The sequence below is a fragment of the Chrysemys picta genome, chromosome 18 (assembly GCF_011386835.1).
Source record: "Chrysemys picta bellii isolate R12L10 chromosome 18, ASM1138683v2, whole genome shotgun sequence".
Taxonomy (NCBI): domain Eukaryota; kingdom Metazoa; phylum Chordata; order Testudines; family Emydidae; genus Chrysemys; species Chrysemys picta.
Window position 1 is genome coordinate 21,041,796 of NC_088808.1, and position 21,585 is coordinate 21,063,380.

The window sequence follows — 21,585 nt, forward strand, 5'->3', positions numbered from 1 at the left end:
AGAGAATCAATCCCAGCACCCTCTCACGGGCATGAGAATTCACCCCTACCCCAAACACTCTATTCTCCATTGTTCAGGTCAACAGGAAATAGCACCGACAAAGTGCACATGGTAGCTTATAAAGTCGGTTTTGTTGACTTTTCCATTAGACCTTTGAGAGCAAGAGAGGTTCTGCTATGGAGGGTCCTTCAGCCATGCTCCCCCTCCCGTGTCTGTGTGCATTAAAAGGACTCTTTGCCCTCAAGAGCACCACGTAGGAGGCAGTATAACCAAGAGGGGGTGAAAACACCATTGAATCAATGCTGTTTTTAGTAAAGAAGCTTCTGTCCCATCCCCCCACAACACACACACACACACACACACACACACACACACACACACACACACACACACACACACACACACACACCTCCAATAACAAAAGCAACAGGCAGTTAGCAAATACATGACAGGTTATCTGGACACTGACACCTTTGCCCTCCAGAGGTGAACAATATTTCCTTCCCCTGCTTAAAGAGGAAACAAATATTTTTGCATGGAGATGGAGAGAAGGGAAAGGAGTCAGAAAAAAGAAAAAAAATCAATAGCTCAACCCTTCTGCCTTTGTGTCTGACAGCTAGCAGTGCGGCCACATGATGAGTGTAACCACCTAGAAGAGCACTGGGCCTCAGATCATATCCACAGGGAACAGCAGTGCAATTGGTCTATCATGTATCTTGCCACATGTCATCATCCGAGGGGCCATGCTTCAAAGAGCGATTGAAAAACACTCTCTACTGGGCTGACTTGGTTGTGTTACAACAAAAACAAAAAAAACCCACAACACATCGTGCATCCAACAGAGGGGTTTTGTTTTCTTAAGTCACATTTACCCCATGCTCTAGAGAAGGAGAAAGGGCTGATGTTCTGTTTACGAAGATGGAGGAGGTGTGCCAGTTTGGGCTTGGAGCACAGCCCCATCTCTCACCTTGCCAAGGTCAAATGTGGGATAAAGACCCAGAACAGAAGCCACATAAAAGTAATTGTGCTTGAAACGGATATGGGAGTAAGTGTCTAATGTGTAGATGCAATTCTGTTAACTATGCGTGCGAATTAGGCATGCAGATATTTTCTCACATGATTTTGAAAATCTGGCCCTGACCTATATTGCCAACCAATAACATATTTGTATATGGTACTCTCATGCCTAGTGACTCCAATGCAATAGTGCTGTGGTTCTGCTAACAATGTTAATGGAGCAGAAAAAAATTCCTACTAGCACCAGTTATTTGTGAACTTCAAAAGGTCTGGAGCTCAGTTTATGTTCAGATGAGCAACAAAAGTCTGGAGGCTTCTATGAGTTTCTGGGCTGGATATCTCGAAAGAACATGAAAGGAACTGAAAAAATTCAAGCCAAAAACACTGCAAGAGGCAGCTCTTCAAAGCCCATAATAAACGTATGGTTCTCTCATCTGCTCATTTGAGCTAATTCCTTAGCAATTTTGCTCTCTCCTGTGACTTGGTCCCCTCCCCTTCCCGAACCACGGCAGCATGCAGCAAACAAAAGCTGGTTGACTGAAGTAATCTGAATGTGTGGCCCTAGAATGGTGAGGATTGGAGCAGGGGGGTCAAACGTCTTTATAGGCCCTCTGTGTTCTCACTATCCTGAACAAAAAGAACAGGAGTACTTGTGGCACCTTAGAGACTAACAAATTTATTTGAGTATAAACTTTTGTGGGCTACAGCCCACTTCATCAGATGCATAGAATGGAACATATAGTGAGGAGATACATATACATACAGAGAACATGAAAAGGTGGGAGTTGCCCAACCAACTCTAAGAGGCTAATTAATTAAGATGAACTGTTGTTTGACAAGAAGCTGTTAAGTATCCTCACAGCTTCTTGTCAAACTGTCTTAAATGGGCTATCTTGATTATCACTACACAAGTTTTTTTTCTCTTGCTGACAACAGTTCATCTTAATTAATTAGCCTCTTAGAGTTGGTATGGCAACTTCCACCTTTTCATGTTCTCTGTATGTATATATATCTCCTCACTATATGTTCCATTCTATGCATCCGAAGAAGAGGGCTGTAGCCCACGAAAGCTTATGCTCAAATACATTTGTTAGTCTCTAAGGTGCCACAAGTACTCCTGTTCTTTTTGTGGATACAGACTAACACGGCTGCTCCTCTGAAACCTATCCTGAGCAGCTCCTCTGGCCTGTGACATGGCTGAGTCTGTTTGTCTCATTGCACTTCGGGCTGGAGCTTCAGGGCAAATGGGTGGGAAACTTCCAGCCAGCTATGCAGCCTCCCAACACAACTTTCTGCTCCAGAAAGCTGGGCAACCTGCAGTCGGAAGAGGCTCTAACATGATTTTTCCTGCCACAGCAACAGGATAAAAGTGACACCCACAGAAGAAAGTTCTGCCTATCACATTTCAGACCACCACGCTCTGTTAGGGCCCGATCTTGCAAAGTCATCGCATGCACATGTCTCCTCACAGAGTAAAATGCTAAGCCCATACGTAAGCCTTTACAGGATCAGGGCCTTAGCCTTTCCCTCGATCTATTAAATCACTGCCTTATGTCACATTATTTATTTCATGAATAAATGTGGCATGCAGCCAGGTCAAGGGTTTAGAAAAAACAAACAAAACTGCTTACCCTGTGAAAACAAGACACAGCAGGGTACAAATCAGAATCAGCACCTGATTGAACATGGCGGATTGCGTCCTCTGTATCGCTCGGTGCAGGTCGTTCTGGAAAAAAGAGAAGTCTCACTTGGTGGACGACTAGGATAAATACTTGGGTGCAAACCTACCCCTCCGTTATACCCGTGCAACCTTGCTGACTTCCAAAGGGTTGCGTAGGAAGCAACTCAGGCCAGAATCTGTCCCTTTTAAAAAGTGTCACATGCATTTCTGTAAGGAATAAGTATTGGCCTATTCTGTCCCCAAACCTGAGACACTGCAGAGTGCAGCTCTGAAAATGGCATTGTGAGGCATCATGGTCATCACTTCTGAATGCAGCCAAGTGGGGGGGGGGGGGATGAGTCACGGATAAGGGCATTAGTGCAAGGGATGGTGCGGAAGAGACCAATGATGAAGGGGATCTAGGGACAGAGACTGGAACGATCCTGTGTGTGGGAGGTGAGGAGGAGGCAGTTAAGGCCTGGAGGTAGCAAGCCTGGGTAACGAGGAGGATGTCGAGATGACAGATGGAGGGAAATGGGAAAAGCCATTGCTGTCCTGTTGTAACATTGCAAACTCTTCGGGGCAGGGACTGGCTACTGGTCTGTGTTTGTACAATGCCTGGCACAGTGGGGCTGCATTCGTGGTTGGCCCCTTATGCACAGCCATAACGAACATGAAATAAATAAATAATACACAGAGAATTGTGCCACATGGCTAAGAGCCAGCTTCAAAGTACCCATTAACATGCAATTTCGAAGCATTCTGTGAACACAGGCCTTAAGAACTCAGCTATAGTCCCCATGGGCAGAGCTTTCAGAAGGACTCAGATCTCCGATAGAACTCAAATCCCATTTAGACACCTCAGTAAGTGGCAGATTTTCAGAAAAGCGTCTAAATCTGGTACTAAGGGTCACAATGGGAGTTGTTGGGTGCCAGGGTCTTTTAAGCATTTGGCCCCAGTTGTGGGTCCTGTGCACTTGAAAATCTGGCCCTAAGTATAAATTTGAGTCACCGCCTTGGCAGCATAATCCACAGGACAATAGGGTCCTAGAGCACATCAGAGCCTGCTACCTCTTGATTTAAGGTGTCAAGTGGAGAGCATCGAGATACTCTCCAAAGATGGGGCATGGTTAAGGACACCTGAAATTGACAGTTTCTCTCTCGATATTAGTGTAAAACAAGCATCCCGAAACAATAGTAAGAAGACTGCCAGGCTACTCTTCTGGTTACGCTGGAAGGGAGTGGGTGATCTTTGGCTACTCACTATCATGTTTTCCAGGGCGTACTTGGCCAGCCAGCAGTTCAGAAAAACTGGAATAAACAAATTCCGTAAAGGGGACCAGAATATCTAGAAAACAATAGTTATTTGCAGGTTTACTTGAAAAACACTCACAAAACTCAATGCTTCTTTATTAAATAAGTCATAAATAAGTAAATAGTCAATTATTAGCCCTACTCCCTAAGAATCTAATTTCCAAAGTTTTGGCAGAGGAATACATGAGGATAATTGGCCTCAAAAGATTACAGAAACTGCCAGTTGCAAAGGTTGGGTCAGATCCTCAACTGGCCAGAAGCTGGGAATGGGCGATACGGGATGATCACTTGTTGATTACCTGTTCTGTTCATTTTCTCTAAAGCACCTGGCATTGGCCACTGTTGGAAGACAGGATACTGGGCTAGATGGACCATTGGTCTGACCCGGTATGGCCGTTCTTATATTGGTGCAAGTTGGCATAACACTACTGATTTCAATGGAATGACATTGATTTACATCAGTTCAAGTTCCAGACCTTAGAATAGAGTTTTCATGATCTGCCCCAAGTCTGTGTAGCCTTGACTATACTGGCCAAGTGCATGGCTATAACTGAGCAGCATTGCAATCTAGGTTAGATGCAAACACCTGAGACCTGTCTATGCTCCATCTTCCAAAGTCGCTGACATCAGTGGAGCTGAATTATGGCTATAAAGTTTGGCCATGATCCTGCAGTGAGCTCTGCACTGGTGCAGGGGTCTTGATTACATTGGCCAGTATCTGAGTGGGTCACAAACAATGCGGTCTCAGGGCTGATGGCAGGCAGACCATCTTCCATACAATCCTAGAGTTATGCAGCATGTTCACAACCAACCATGGAACCAGGAGAAATGCAGCCAGTCCCGAATTTCATGAAAAGTCTTTTTGAACCCATCAAGAAACTGGAAAATTTAAACAAAAATGAACATTTTCCACAGAAAGTCATTTGTTACTGCAAAAAAAGGTTTGGGGGGGAGGGGAAGAGGAGTTGACCTGCTCTTAACATTTCCTGTAATAGGACAGACACCCATTAATCATGGTTTCATAATGAAAACAGTGTAGCGTAGCATTTATTGAAATGTGATTGGTTTAAAAATGTCAAGAGCAAACACTTACTGTGATTATAAAGGGCACCGTGTTGATCATTTCAAGGATGAATGAAATGCGAAAAATCTGCTCCCAGATGTTTCCCTGCAGAATGAAAAAAAATGCATAGTTTAATTAAATAATCCCGGAAGAATACTGAAAAGGACAATTTAAAAGGTTCCGATTTGGGTCATTTCCAGCTATTATGATGTTGTAGCAGCCAGGAGAAAGCTGGGTATTTCATAGCAGGCAGAAGCAGCCCTGGTCCTTTTCCCAAAGAACTTATGATCTACATTTTAGATAAGACATGAGGAGCGAGAGGGATGAACAGCAGAAAGGGGATGAGATGTGGGAGGTGAGTGGATTATTTCTGAGTGAAGTTTAGTTTATGACACAGGCAGCAAAGACCCCTAGACTATCACCTCCTTGAAACAGAACCGTGTCAGCACTCACCCAATAACAAACAATGGAACGGAGAATATGAAGAAGAGCAGGGGAACAGAGTGCCAGGGTACAAGCCTTTCACCTTGAATGGAGCAGGTTCTAACCCAGTTTAGAGGCCTCTGGATTTCCAGGTGCACGAGGAGGCGTGGCCCAGTCTGGCCACCCCGGCCAAGCGGCTCTGGCCCCGGCGTCTCCGGCCCAGCTCGGGCCCTGGGGTGCCGGCCCCGGCCGAGCGGCTCCGGCGGCTCCAGCCTTGGCTCGGGCCACGGTTCCGGCCGAGCGGCTCCGGCCCGGCTCCAGCCCGGCCCCGGCCCTGGGCGAGCAGCGCCGGCCAAGCATCCCCAGCTCCGGTCCCAGCGGCTCCGGCCCGGCTCGGCTCGGGCCCCAGTTCTGGCCGAGCAGGTCCAGCCCAGCCCCGGCCCTGGGCGAGCGGCGCTGGCTGAGCACCCCCATCCCCGGTCCCAGCGGCTCCGGCCGGCTCGGCTCGGGCCCCGGTTCCGGCCGAGTGGCGCCGTCCGGCAGCCGAGCACCGCCGGCCCCAGCGGCTCCGGCTCCAGCCCCAGCGGCTCCAGCCCGGATCCAAGCTCCACATCCCCTCCCTATTTTCCCGGACATGTCCGGCTTTTTGGAATTTCCTCCCGGACGGGGATTTGAGGACCAAAAAGCCGGACATGTCCGGGAAAATCCAGACATATGGTAACCCTACTCTGAGATGACATTTATTGAGGCCTTCTTTCTCTGAGGGTAAAAGGAGCCAGAGTGACAGGCCTGTAAGTAGAAGTCCTCTTCTCCTACACAGAACAGACGAAGCAAGGACTGGTCCCCTCCCTGCTGCCCCCAACTCTCAGCTGGTAGGAGAACCCCGATGGATAAGAGGGTATTTCTATCTCAGTGGCTTCTGAGCTGAGGCTGCCACAAAAGATGGCGGTTATGAGACGGTCTGAAACCAAATGACTCCGCTACTGCACAGACACGGACGGTAGCACCCAAGGGGACTGGGGGAGAAAAGGAGAATGAAGTTCTATCCACAAAACTAAAAGAAAATCCATGTTGTTTGAAAAGTGCCCCATTTGTGCTATTTTGGAGACTCCTTTGTGGGAAAGCTCAGTAAATGATACAGCACAGAATCCATCTGCCTGGGCTGTAATCAGAATAGCGGCGAATAGCTATGCTGAGGTGCAGAAAACTGGTCCAAGGGGGTTTCAGGCATCTGACAGAAGGGAGATAAAATGGCTGTTATGAATCTAATAGCTCTGTGGCAAAAAAGGAATTTACAGGCATTGGCGTGTTCAGCCTCTCTTCTGAAGGCAATGAAGTTGAAGATTAACATCGCAGCTGGGCCCCTGTCACAGGCCGGCTGGCCCTTTAAGGGGAGCTGGGCTCAGTCTCGCCTTTGATGGCTAAGCTCCCCACCCCCAGCTGATCCTGACTGGCTGGGATCAGACCCAACTGGGAAGGAGCCAGGTGATTTCCATACAGGTCTGGGAGAGCTCAGCTGGCGAGACAGCTGCAGGAGGGAGGTTGCCTCTTGCATCTTGCCCTGAAGGGAGAGGGTGTCAGGAGAGAAGGAGGCTCCTGAAAAAGGCCAAGCCCCAGGCAGGTGGCATGGAGGCAGACTGAGGGGGGAAGGACTCCGGGGACGGGGAGGGAGCCCTGAGGTCAGTGGCTCAGGTGGGGGCTGGGTCCAAAGGGACAAAGCTCTGTGAGACAGCAGAGTGAAAGGTAACCCAGGAGAGTGGAAGGCCTTTCATTTCCATTGCTGAGTCGCTTTCCGGGGCTGAGAGGGACAGCTGCCGGACAAAGCCTCCCTGAAGGAAGGTAGACCAGACACCAGGGGGCGCTGTGGGGGCTGATGCTGCCACAGTCATAGAATCATAGAATCTCAGGGTTGGAAGGGACCTCAGGAGGTCATCTAGTCCAACCCCCTGCTCAAAGCAGGACCAATCCCCAACTAAAGTCCCTTTTACAAGGGTCCATCCATTGGGATCCACCTCTTCCCAGATCTTCCACTCATTTCAGACCACGTCCCGAGTCTAGGGATGGCTGTGGCTAGACTCTCCAGAAGCTGGGCGTGGAAGACGGGGGAAGATCACGCCATGAGTGCCTTGTTCTGTACGCTCCCCTTGAAGCTCTGGGATGGGCCACTGTCGGAGGCAGGATCCTGGACAAGATGGGCCATGGACTGTCCCCACATGGCAGCTCTTATGTTCTCAGGTACTCCACCGAGCACTCATGCCGCTCAGTCCTACAGGGAGCAGCACACGCTGGCCTGAAGAAGGCATGGGACTGAAGTCAGTGAGACTCCTTGTGAGCTTAAAGTCAGTCACTTGCTTCCAGGCTTTGCTGGATCAAGTCCACAACACTCAGCACCACACAGGATCAATCCCTGTGACAGGACTCCGCAACAGAGCTGCATGGAGGTGCCAGGGGCCATATGCTGGTAAGCATCTTTTATTTGCTGTATGAAACAAATTGACTTTTCTTCGCTTGCAGGAATATTTCCCTGTGTGCCTACTGAAGAGTGTTTGATTCAGTTCAGCGAGCTCAGTGATGAGCGAGAGCTGGGAGACTTTCATGTGCATTAGAGATGAGATTCAAGCTGCAGAATTCAGATCCAGGTTTTTAATATTCTGATATTCAGTGGGTGCTTGGATCTGGGATTTGTTTGGCCCATAAAGAAAAAAAGAGACACAGGCCATTTGCAAAATTCATTCCAGGTTTGAATTTCAAATGCCCACAGTAAAGCTGTGTTGGGAGCGATCTGAACAGAGCAGCTGCTGCAGAATGAGAGGGAATGAGAAAGGAAAGACTGCCATCGATTTCAAGGAGTGTTTGATTGGGCCTTAAACTTTAAATCCATTATTTGGAGGGCTCTTACCTTGTAGCTGAGATAGATGAGAAGCATGGTCTCTAGGAAGCTGATTAAAGCTACGCTAACCTGAAAAAAATATAAAAGAATATAATTGCCTTGGGTTTGATGTGAAGCATCATCGGAGAGGTCTGAGGCTATCCAGCCACTCAAATAGTCTCGCTGACTGAGCATTCCCACCTGGTTTACAAACAACAAATATGAAAGTTGCCAACCGCGGAGGCTGTGAAGGACCTTTACTGAACCCCAGGACAGTATGGGAGTGGCACAGATTGGGGATCACAATGGGAAATCCTCCATTTCCACATCACACTTCTGTTGTCAAACTTCAAAGAGATGTCAGCCTGCTCTAGGCAGTTCTTGTATCCGTACAACTATGCTGGTTGGGGGGAGGGGAGGATTATTTTGATTTAACAAATAATAATTATGCTGATACAGTCCCTAGTGTGGAAGCAATTAGTAAGGTGCCTTATACCAATATAGCGTATTCCCTTTATACCCAAAGAATTGCATCCACACTAGGGCCTGGGCTGTTTTCACCGTATTGGTAAAGATAAAGCAGCGCCACTTCGGGGTTAGACAAGTCCTTGGGCTGAAATCCTGGCCCCACTGATGACGAGAGGAGTTTTATATCGAGTTTAATGGAGATGGGATTTTACCTTTTGTTAAAAATTCGTCACGGGGAAATTTTTCACCAATAAAACAACTCAGAGTAAAAATGGCCAAACATGTTGGACCCATGACACCTTCCCTTCCCCCACCCAAGAACATCTAAAGATCAGAGATAAAAAGACTGGGGCAGTACTGGGGGAGGAGGGGGGGGATGAACCTTCTCGGAGGTCCTTGATCCCCTGAACCTTATTTGGCTCCACTGTAGACCCACATTATCCCAGGCTCTATTGAGCCAGGAGAGCAGAGCTGTGCAAAACTCACAGTTTTATCTTCACAAACATTTGCTTAAACAGACTGTTATCTTTTCCATCGGCATTTGTAAGTTTCACCTAAGGTCATCTTGCTGCTCACAGCAGAAAAACACAATCTATTTCCACTCACCAGGAAAATCTGTGTCCTCTATTCATCAGTCTTCAAGGATTTGTTCCAGGAAGAAACACTGATGACATAGAACAAAATAAATACTGTATCCCTTTTGTGGACAATGCCTTTGGTTCAGTCACTTACCTGTATTGCCCATAATGGCATTTTTCTATCCACCCATAAGATTGGAGCCCTATAAAGAAAATTCAAAATGGTCCTAAATTGGAATCTGTTTTAAACAAACCATTCAATGTTTTACCCAACAGGTGTGATGTCAACATTTACTGATTTATATCTTTATCAAATTCATTATTATTATTCAAAAATGCAAAGTCTGCATCCAGATCTGAATTTCCTCAAAGTCCTGGGTCTTTAAGCCTAGAGTTTGGTTCAGGCCCAGCTAATTCTGTGTCATTCCCTTTTGCAAAACTTCCGTAATAAAACTGTAAACCTGGTGAGACTCACTGCTAGAAATCCCAAACTCAGGCCAGATCCATGAATGTGGGATGAGTTTTTGGCGAACCGGAACCAAGGGATGGATTCAGGTGAAAGCCGGCTAGGACTAAGCAGTTTGGGAGTGAATTCAGGTATTGAATGAGTTGAATAATTCCTGCAAATCTCAGAGACTCAAGGTGCAAAGGGAATCAAACTGGTTGCAGATTCCTCAACAACTGTAAGTCTTGACATTCACAAAGCTCCAGAACAGAATCTCTGGTGAACTACAATTAGGCTCAGCCACCGAAAACCCTACATGCTCCAGTGGGAGAGACTGATGGGAACCATCCATTGTTCTCACTCTAGGACAACTGTGTCCATTAGACTTGTTTAGCAGAAACTAGACAGAAGTTGAACCACAAACCTGCGTATGAAACCTCTCACAGGCGACATGCTGGTTCTGACCCCAGACAACGCAAACCCGCTTGAGGTGAAACTCATTTCCCATGCACATCCAGTCCTACCCTAGCAAGCAAGAGCGAGCGTGCTGAATTGTATGAGAGTTTTGTTAAATAGATTACTGAGAATACCCTCTGCATGGAGAATTACTCATTTCCAAAAGCAGAACAGTGGATGCTTTTCTAACTGTGCATCTCAATCCCTCTGTTACTGAGATTCATATTCTCTCTCTTCCTTTGACAGCTGCATCACTATGGACAACCAGTGGCTACAGGCAGCCACAAGCATCAGAAATTCATATTACTGGACTCCCCAACAACTGGTTAGAGTGGAGCAGGATTTAAGTGCTATTAGCAACTTACCAGTTTATTTCTGTAGACGACTGGTTGAAGGTTGAGTAATTCTGCTTTTCGCATTCCCAGCTAAGACAAGAGAAACACAAACCAAGAGGGAGGCAATCAGTAAGATGCAACAGACCAGCCCAAGGAGCCAGTGAGAGATAAAGAATAATCCAAGTTGGAGCCTGCCTCTTAACTTCATGAAAGTGACGCAGGTTGATACCAAAGCCATTGTTCCCAAAAGGAGAAAGAGCCTGGAAGCTGCAGAAACCAACTAGGTTGTCGGTGCTAGATGTGCTTTCAGCTGACGTATGCAGCACGGTCTAGTAATAATAATAATACCCAGCAATTAGAGTGGTTTTAATCCAGGGGGCCAGAGCCCATTGACTTCACTGAGAGTTGCAGACACTCTGCACCTATAAAGATCAGCCCCCAGGTGTGACTAACGCAGGCACATTTGCTGCATCACTCTGGCAGGCTAAAATCAATCAATCAATCAATAAAAGCCAACCAACCCCGTTTGTCCTAGAGGTTTTTTACCTGCAGTTGTTAAAAGCTTATCCACTAATTCAAATTCCGACCAGTAGCACTAAAACTAACCCTCTGCTCCCCGCTCTCCAGAACGGTTAACCAAGAGCCAAGTTCAAGGGCCGCCACGACGCTAATGAGTGGAAACAGAAATGAATGCGAGTCGTTAATCATTCTGTTTGGCACAATGCAGAGTGACGATACTTCACAACCCGGAAACACAAGGGTGGGTGCCAGGTAGCATGGCTCTTCACAATTAAGCATCCTGGACAGGTGGGTTGGGTGGGGAGGGAAGAAGACTGCAAAGCAACAATGCATGTTTCAGACGGTACCAAATTGCTTTGCACAAGTCTGGAAAGGTAAAATCGCCAAATGGGGAAAGGACTCTGGTATTGATGCTCAAAGTGAGCTACTGCCTTACCAAGAGGAACATTGGTCCAGTAGTTCAGTCACTAGCCGTGCCCATGGGAGACTGCTCTGCCACAGATTTCTTGTATGACCTTGGGCAACTCACTTGAGTCTCTCTGTGCCTCAGTTCTCCATCTCATGGGGACAATAGCACTGCCCTACCTGACAGGGATGGTGTGAGGCTAAATACACTGAAGACTGAGAGGTGCTTAGATACTACAGGAGAGAGGGTACATACCATAGAAAGACCGTTGGAAAGCACTTGAAACAAATTTCTCCTGGGGCAAGTCCCATCTAAACCTTGGGCTTTCCCGCATAAAAGCACCAACGGCTAAAGTACATTACAAATGTACTTTCTGTTGTTGGAATCCCAGGTCTAGCAGAAGCTAGGCTCATTAATCCTCTAGGCCTTTCATTACTATTGGACCATCACCTTGTATTTGTAAAGTGTTAAACATGCCAAGCAAGATGCCATAAGGTGCAAGACACTGATGAACCTGCCTGATTAAGTAGGTTATTTCTGAGGATATTGTTCCTTTCATTATTCTAATGGGGACTTAAAAGACCAGCTAAAAATTTAAAGTACAAGGTTGGGTGGAATAACATTAAAAACTGAAGTCTGAGATAAGTGTGTATAAGGTGCATTTCTTGGATTTGAAGTGCATTTCACTAAGCCTAGTTGACTTAGTTAAAATTTTTCAGCGAAACTGAAATGTCTCCTGGAAACGTATTGATTTTGACTCAGTTGTCATTGGGAAGGCAAGCAAGAGCACCCCCTCCTCCCGCCTGAATAGCCAATAGCCCAATGGTTGGAGCACTCACCTAGCATATGAAAGACTGAGCTTGAAGTCCCTCCTCTACCTGATTCAGCATAGGAATATGAACCTGGGTCTTTCGCTGTCTCAGATGAGTTCTCTAACCACAGGCTAGCCAGTCCGTTTTTCATGTTTTTTTATGAAATATTTCAAAAGGTCTCATTTTTGTTCCAATGAGAAATGAAAACAAATGTCAAAACCACTATTTTTTTTTTTGAAAAATGGAATATTGTTCTCCAGCCAGCCCTAGAAAATACCTCCCAAATGCCATTGTCTAGCAACACCATAGTAATGAATCTAGTATCAATATAATCTCTGAATATAAAAGCCCTTCATCTCAAACTATGCCATGGGCTGAGTTCTGGAAACAAACATCAATTCATCTGTAAAGCAACAACCTCTCGAGAAACATCTAATCAAGCCAGCATCTGTCTGTCACCGTCCTCTACATCCAACTGGTCACACCTCATCCAAAACCAATCACCACCTGCCTTGCATCACAGCTTCTTGGGACATTCCTCCCCATGCCCAGAAAAGTCTAACACCAATATTTTCAACCAAGCTACATTTCAATGATGTATTCTGATGGCCTCTGAAATTTACTCTGCGGTAGATCCTCAGCTGACATAAATTGTCATAGTTCCACCAATGTCAGTGAAGCTACTACAGGTAACACAAGCTGAGGTGCTGCTCCTCTATATACAAAGCTCTTTAAACGTCTTCATGTTGCAGAGGACAGATGTGTCTTTCAACAAGAATTCAGTGTTGTTATCCAGTGGAATGCTTCCTAAAAGGTCAGAAGAATTTTAAAGGGCCAATGACTCTTTATAGCAGTTTATTTTATAAATAATACAGTAGATGGGTCCAAATTGACTATGCAAGAATGAAAGACACTTCACTGAAATTCACCCCTGTACATTTTAGGGCATCCTTAGAAACCCCTGAGGAGGGGAAGTGAGTGAGTGGCAGGTGTGATTTCCCCTCTGGGCTCATATTATCTCTGTTATCATAATTATGCTGAGGAATGTCATGAGATAAAATTTTCAGAAGTGCCTAACTCTCACTGATGGTTAAATCCCATTGAAAGTTAATGGGACTTTGGGGCCCAAGTTACAGAAGTATTTTTTGAAATTTTACCCATGGTGACTAAGGGAGCGATCAGCAAATCATTAGCACGGACACGGAAACAAATCACAGACCTACTCTCCACTGTAACTGATCCAAAATAAGCTGGCAGAGCCAGGGGGAGCTCGGCGTACCGTACCGATGTTCCCCACTGATGGCTGTTATCATTGTAAAAAGCGGCAGAGCGGAAGCTGCCTCTGAATGAATAAACAGAGGAGATCACAATAGAGCCCAGGCTATTGAACTTGCATTTCTAGGGCAAACCAGCTGCTCCCCAGAACAACTAGCCAGGCAGACAGCAGTGAAAGGCGCACGCAGAGTATTGAGGCTAAGACTTCCTCACGCGCTATTACCGTGGAAGGACGCAGCCATGCTGACCAGCATTTATTGCACACGTACTGCTCCCCACCCCCAAGGCTGAAGACTCTCTCTGGACTGGAAAGGAGTTTTGCTGCAAGCAATCTGGGAAATCGAATGCAAGAATTCAGCTTCTTTCATTGAGCTTTGGTATGTTAAGCCTCACCCCAGTTAATATACACTGGCTGTTTCCCTGTCCGTGCCAATGGAGGCCTAAAGGTGTGAAGATACCCTCGGATAATGCAAATATATCAGACAATAAAATGCCTCTTTTAAAATCGCATTTCGACATGGACAAACAGAAGGAACTGAATCCACCTAGAAAGAGTGACAGCATCTTAGAAGACCAGGCTCTCTATCTGGCTGGGTTTTCACAGGCAAGAGAAGCTGGAATTCATTTTACTCAGAGACATGTGGAGACATTCTCCTTCTTCCAAGAGTCAATTGATTTGCCAGCTTCCTAAGAGAACTGGCCTGATATCAACATCCCCCAGCAACCCAGATGGTGAAATACTGTCAAAAATAAGAGGCATGGTCCAAACATAGGATGTGAATCCAGGAACTTCAGAGTTTTAGTTCTGACTCCAACACGGACTCTGGTCACTTCACTTTCTGCCTACTCACCTCCTTCACTAGGGTTGTGAGGGATAGGACAGAAGATGGAAAAGTTCTGTATTAGTGTCAGATGTTTCTCCTTCCCCTGCCTTCACACCTAGATAAGTAGCCTGCAGCCTCGGCAAACAGAAGAATCAAAATGCTAATTGACTTGCATTCTGTGCTGGGAGAAATTATACATAGATAAGAGGCAAAAAAAAGGACACCGGCAAATAAGACACATATTCAAATACTGAGCAAAGCTGACATATCTAATCATCTGTCAGTTCAGCTCTTGAAATGACAACACTGATCTCCTCCCAAAAGACTTAAACAGGATTTAGGGTAGGTGCCTTCAAGGATGTCAACATATAGAAAATGTTTGTAGGCTACACTAAAGGCTTGAGCATTTGTCCCATGTCTGAAGGCAATTTGAACTATGAGTTTGCAGCAAGGTGGTAGAGTAATTTTTAAAGCTTTTTTAAAAATTTAATGTTAAAAGTCGAAAGCTTTTGTCAGGTCAATGAAAGTCATATACAGGTTGCAGTTGTGTTCCTGGCATTTCTCCTAAAGTTGATGAGCTGCAAACACCATGTCTATGGTCCCGTGTCTTTTCCTGAAGCCACAGACTCTCAGGTAAGAGCCCTCGTTCAATATGTTGCACAAGGCAATTCAAGAGAATTCTGGCGAGAATTTTGCCAGCTACTGATAACAAGGAGATGCCCTGATAGTTGTTGCAGGAAGATCTGTTGCCTTTCCACTTGTACAAGTAGACAATGGATGCATCCTTGTACTTCTGGGGTATAGTTCCTTAAGACAACATTATTTGAAAAAATTCAGTCAGTTTCAAAGCCATGTGCAAGCCTCTGGACTTGTAGACTTCTGCTGGTATAGCATCTGCTCCAGGTGCTTTACCATTTGACAGCAAGTCAATTGCTTTCGCAGTTTCAGTCAGCATTGGGGGATCAGCTGCAGTCAATCAATTGCCTCCTCATTATTAGATGATTGTTGATCGGGGATGTTGTTAAAGTGTTCTGCCCACCTTTGCAGTATCTTTTCTTTGTCAGTGAGCAGTGTGGTGCCATCGGCACTCAGTACTGGAGATGTACAACTCAAATGAGACACATTTCAACTTTTTGATTACATTTACCAAAAAATGTTGCTGTTTTTCAGCCAGCTTGTAGGGCAATTTCCATTTTTGAAACTCAGACGAAATTTTTTCCCAGAGCATTTGGAAAACTTTCTGTGAAAATGTTTCTACATTTTTTTACCACCTTTATTGTCCAGTGCATTGTACTGGGCTAGTGAATATACAGACTATTATATCATAGAGTTTCAAACAATGAGGCAAGACAAGACCACTTGGGGCATCCACCCTTCATCTTTGCTGTAGTACTAACAAAATGTTCACTATTACATCTTCTATTAACCGTCTGCAAGGATGGTGACTTGACAGCTAATTGCTAAAGTGACCCAGTCCACAGGTATCCATAGACACACACAAGAGCTATTTCCCACTACACAGAGTTCTGTCTGAGACAGTTCTTTATCTCTAGTTGTAAAGCTCACAGCTTTATTTTTCATCTCAGTGCATCACCGACATTTCGGCAGTTCTGATACGATGATGAAGAGATGATTTTTTCAACCTACATCAGAAGCGTCTGAATGGATTTCAGACAGAACGTCTAGCGGCTCTGGGAAATCAATAGTGCTTCTGAGACTCGGTTTGAAACGTTGACTTACTAAAAAGGCCCTCCAGGATGCGCAATGGCAGCTCTATTGCGAAATACATTTAGACTAATCGTTCTGTGTTAGTTCAGTTAGACTAACATGTGGAAACAGATCATCTTATGGACTGGGGTCCCAATGCCCAGCCCGACCCTCCAACCGGCCCCTTCTAGACCTTCTGCTTTCCCCATGGCATTCTTTGGGACCCATCACTGTCAACGGTAGTTTAAGGATAACAAATGTACACTAAAAAATATGCCACAACTTCTGAGAGTTTCAGCGATCCCACAAGAGGCCTAAACAAAATACTCTGCTTTGTTTCCTCTGCAGCTAATGGTAATAATAATAAAGCATGCATTCAGAGCAGAAGAGCCCCCATCACTGCCGTAAGTAGATGAATAAATAAGACGGAACAAACTCTGGGAGGTAGGAGGGGCAGATATAGACTGGTGGATTGTCATTAGTTTTGGTTTTAGGAATTCTCAGTTCTATCAGACAAATTTGTTAAATCAACTGATTAAAAATGAAGAAAAAACAGAGCAGGAAGAATTAGAAATTTTTTTGAAATAATGTTTACAATCGGCAGGGAAAAGACAAAAGGTGATAATATCACCACTCACATATCACTGCTCATTGAATTGTTGTGGGACTCAATCAAGGTGGAGGAACATGAAATGTTCCCGTTTATGTCCACTACTGCCCTCTAGTGGACAAAAACTGACCTGCTTATATGTATGACCAGCAGGTTCCCTTTGATCAACAAGTCAGCAAAGCTGGAAGGCTTGTGATTCTGGAGCGGGGCGTGAATTCAGGTTTCCCCATGCCGCAGGGGTGTGGTTAGCTGGTGATCATGTCCTGTTTCCAGCAGTATCACTGTACCTCAAATTTAAGTTAGCATTCAAGCGTCCAAATAGAAAGGGGGTGAAATAAGTTATTGGCTAAGAGGAATCGCAAACTCAGAAGCGAACACACAACAGGGCTGGAGAAGCAGCACTCTTTTTGCTTTGGTAAAAGGAAAAGAAGCAAGAGAAGATGCACTGCTATCGCCCGCAGAAATCTCCTCACCTCTGGATAGAAACCACTCCTTGAAGGGGAAAGTTGGTTCTCTATGTATTATTCCCCATTGCAGCAACTACGGAGACTCAGCACTACGGTGAGGAGGAAAGAACATGAGATCCCTTTATCTGGGACTGGACTATGGTGGAACTTCTGAGGGTATCGTCACATCCACAGCCGCTTAATTGCTAGTAAGCTCTAAACATTAAGAAATGCTGTCTGGAGACCAATAACACTGAAAGATGCTTAGAGACAATCATGACGGGAGCCTAATAAATACCCAATGATGGATTAGACAGACAGACAAAATCCACCTTACTGCGTCTAATAGAGACTTACCATCCTATTCCCTCTGCTGGATTGTCAAGCAGAACACGTACAATATAGAGAAGACAGGTGAGAAGCTTCAGGGAGAAGTTGAAGAGCCGTATCCTTAGGCCTGCAATAGAAAAGACAACGGGGTAAGAGGCTAAAAAGAAACAAACATCCTCCTCCACCTGTCTCAAAGAACAGTACTGCAGAGCTTCGGATGTATGATAGACACACAAAAAGATGCATACTCATCCGAGCAAAAGAGGGGGGGGGGGTTATAAGAAAGTTGGAATTGCTGAATCAGACCAGCACAGCACCTAATGCAATATCCTGCCACTCACAGTGGTACCAGATGCTTCAGAGGAAGACGCAAGAAACCCTCCCACTAGGTAGTTATGGATAACCTGCCATCAGGGAAAATTCTCTCATGACTCCCATTAGTAAGAGGCTGGCTTGCCCCCGAAGCAAGAGGTTTTACAGCCCCTTCCAAATATTTCAACCTTTATTGTTCTAACTCTGATTACCCGCAATAACGTCTAATCTGGTTTTGAATCATGCTTAGCCCTTGTCCTCAGTTATACCTTGTGGCAGTGTGTTCCACAGGCTGATTGTGTAACAAGTGAAAACGGATCTTGCCTTGAGCTGATCTGAATTTACAGCCTTTCCATTTCAACATTCATTTTTGAAAAAGAATATCCTGACTCCTTGGTGACTACAAAATCTTTCCTGAAGTGTAACTGTGGCCCCCGTGCTACCAGGAGATCCACGTGCGAGACTGTGGAATTACTGCAGGATCGGGGCTATGGGTGCAATGGGAAATCATTATTATGGGACATATTTTTTAAAAAGCGGAATTCAACCGGGCATCTAATTTTGCGACCACAATCAACTGCAAATGATAGGAACAGATCTAGCTAAGAAATGTATATGGCCCCCATTACCACAGTTTCTTTACCACCTCGGAATCTTAATGGTTTCTGTATTTATCCCCACAACACCTCTGTGAGGCAGGAATTGCTATTATCCCCATAGTACAAGTGGGGAACATGCACAGAGAGACTAGGGTCCAGTTTCACAACGGTATTTAGACACCGAACTCCAATTTATTTCAATGGGAGTAAGGCACCTTGATACTTTTGAGGATCTCCGCCTCACGGAGCAGGGAATTGAACCCACGCCTACTGAGTCCCATACTAGCTTCTAACCACTGGACTCTCCTTCCTGTAATGTGCTGGATCTGCTGCCTGTGTCAATGGCATAGTTCCACATTCCGGCCCTAGATGTCTGAATAGACTCCTACATTCTGTCGTTTGCAACCACAGTTGATTGTGCCAGAAATTGGCGATGGACACAAAATTAGAGGCCATTGGATATCATTTGTCCCAAAATCTTTAGAAAACATGCTGCCCATAATGGGGAGAGGGAGAAAAACGCAGCAGAGGTCCCGTTAATGTCACTGCATTCTTGGAACATCTGTTTCAGTAGTATTTAAACACCTATTATCCTTTAAGCATGAGAATGAACGAACACAGTAATTTACGCTGCTTATTATAGCATGCGTGGTAGGATGGGTAATGACTGCTTTTCTGGCTATTAGTACAGCTTGCCGGAGACTAGGAATGCTGTACGAACTTTGCTCGAGGCTTGTATGGTGCACTCCACATCCTACCCCGCTTCAAATAACTAGAAGGCCAACATAAAGAACTAAAGAGAGTCGGCTCTTTGCAAATCCCCTCCCCCCCCAAGATGGAAGAGAGGGATGTGGGCTGTTGAGGTTTTTATCCCCAGAATCAGCAAGCATCCATTTAATAAGACTCGTACAACCACGCTGGGGTCCAGTCTTTGCTCATCACATGCTCAGTGGTTTATAGGAGGAGGAACAGAACATTCAGATTGCCACTTTATCCACTCCCTCCTCTTCACAGCCAGTTTATCAGGCTATTACTCAAATTACAAGTGAGAAATTCAGCACGTTTCCATTAAAATCCTCGCCCGGGTACCCCCTCTCATGCCACACACCAGCTATTTAACAAGTATACGACCCACAGAGAACAAAAGAAAATGTGAAATTATAAATTAGCTCCTAGATTCCCTGCAGGCAGCTAATGCCTTCCCTCAGACAGAAAATAAAAGCGCCATTCTTCCAGTGGAATTAATCTGGGGAGTCAAAGAAAATAGGGGATATTTTTGAGACAGACAAGAGGAATCCATGGCCTGAAATGTTAAGAAGGGAGGGAGCAGTAGCAGCCTGGAGGTTCCTGTCCCTAGACAAGAAAATTCAGGAGGTGGAGGTCATGTAGAGTTCCAACACTGTTGGAAGTTCAAGCAGGGTGCCCCAGCCCTATAAACATGCCACTGTTTTTAACAAAAATAAATGCAGCTTCATGCTATATTGTATAATGATTTACGGCAGGTCAGTTCATTCTCATCCCACAAGAAGGCGCCCATTGCCAGAACTTCCCAGGAGCAATCAATTATTTTATCTTTGTCATTCACAATCCCATCTGGGAGACTTTCTGAGGCCTCACTGGTGATTGGTAAGCAGCAGACATAATTGCTCTTCTGTTTTGATGGAAGTGTCCAGGGCGCATTCATTAATGTTTGTGCCAAGTTTAATAAAGGGTGAAAGAGGGCATATGACTCTCGTGAGGGTATGTCTAGACGGCCATCACTGGGTGTCATGGCAGCTCAAGCAGACGTACCTGAACTAGCTTTAATCTAGCTAACCAGAGCAGTGAAGCTGCAGCAGTCCGGCCTGTACGAACCTACCCAAAACTCTGGGTAATGACTTGTAGGGTTAGCATCTCATACTGTTACAACTTCACTCTTCCAGTACCTGCCGTAGCCACAGTAAAGTTAGTTCAGGTAGGTAGGCATGACCTGCCCACTTAAACACTATTCTGAGGGTTTAAATAGGATTTAATTAGTGCACATACCTTGTGCTGGTCTCTCCGCACAGGGGTGAATTTCACCCACACAGAACAGAACCTCATCGAGACAACCTAACATTTGCAGAGCTTCTCTTTGTAACATGGCATTTAAGACAACACACCCACAATGTTAAACCGGGAATCAGGGATGTCCTAACACAGACTCTCTGACATATACAAGCATTTATAGCTTAAAGCGGGGGGGAGGGGAGAAATATGTGGAAAATCACTTTCTATTAACATGCGAATCCCTGCAGAAGAGACACTGAAAGACACAGGAGCCCTGAACTGGATAATAACTTGTGGGTGTACACAGCAATTAGAAACGAGAGCCCCATAATAGCTTTAAAGGGTGCAAATGTATTACAAGTTCATAATGAGTTTGTCAAAGATCCACTCGGCAAATGCATTTCAGAGTACTGTAACCTGGCAGGATCATATATACAGAATATTGATTTGTGGTTATCATCACGAGTGAATATTAAGTGATGTAATTATGAGGTTCTTTCACATCTGGCTGCCCACATCACCCTCTTCATCTCTGTTATATTATATCTACGAGTGGTCGTTACTCACAGTAACTAATTATCAATTAGTTTCCCATTCTGCTGCCTCTGACTGACATAAAATCCTCAGCTTTAATAAGAATGGGACAGAGGTGGTTAGCCTAAAGAACTGGAGCAACCAGTTAATTACGAATAGTAAACAGACAGATGGCTGACCCATGGCTGACACTAGGAGGGTATAACCATCTACGAGATAGTGCCACGGAACTTACGTACCAGCTTCCATGAATATTGTGCCTGCAGACATTAAGCCAGATTTTTAAGGTGCACATACAAAACTGAGTGCACCTGACTTGGATACAGCCCCGCTTCACTGGGTGCACGTGTCCCTCGATTCACACGTACATGTATGTTTCACCCCAATCAGAAGATTGCTCCCATTGTACACATCACTGCGCCACCTTGATGGCACAACCATCAGCTGTTGCACTGCCCTGCATGCGGATCGAATATACGATCAGGGTGAGAAGCAATGCAGAGAATAAAACCGCTTTGCGTCTTGTCCTGCACCCCTGCCACCCCCTGCAATATT

At 45.4% G+C, this 21,585-nt stretch overlaps 1 protein-coding gene across 13 annotated transcripts in view; it reads right to left on the minus strand.

The window, feature by feature from the left end:
* Positions 1-21,585, minus strand: part of KCNT1 (potassium sodium-activated channel subfamily T member 1) — a 206,966-nt gene that overhangs the window by 58,746 nt on the left and 126,635 nt on the right. For all 13 annotated transcript variants that reach the window (XM_065572204.1, XM_065572206.1, XM_065572205.1 and 10 more), the window contains 7 exons: positions 17,585-17,684; positions 10,659-10,718; positions 9,547-9,595; positions 8,377-8,436; positions 5,085-5,159; positions 3,942-4,025; positions 2,649-2,743 (listed from right to left, as the gene is read on the minus strand). In XM_065572204.1, coding sequence (XP_065428276.1) covers positions 2,649-2,743; positions 3,942-4,025; positions 5,085-5,159; positions 8,377-8,436; positions 9,547-9,595; positions 10,659-10,718; positions 17,585-17,684 — 523 coding nt within the window. The remainder of the gene's footprint in view (positions 1-2,648; positions 2,744-3,941; positions 4,026-5,084; positions 5,160-8,376; positions 8,437-9,546; positions 9,596-10,658; positions 10,719-17,584; positions 17,685-21,585) is intronic.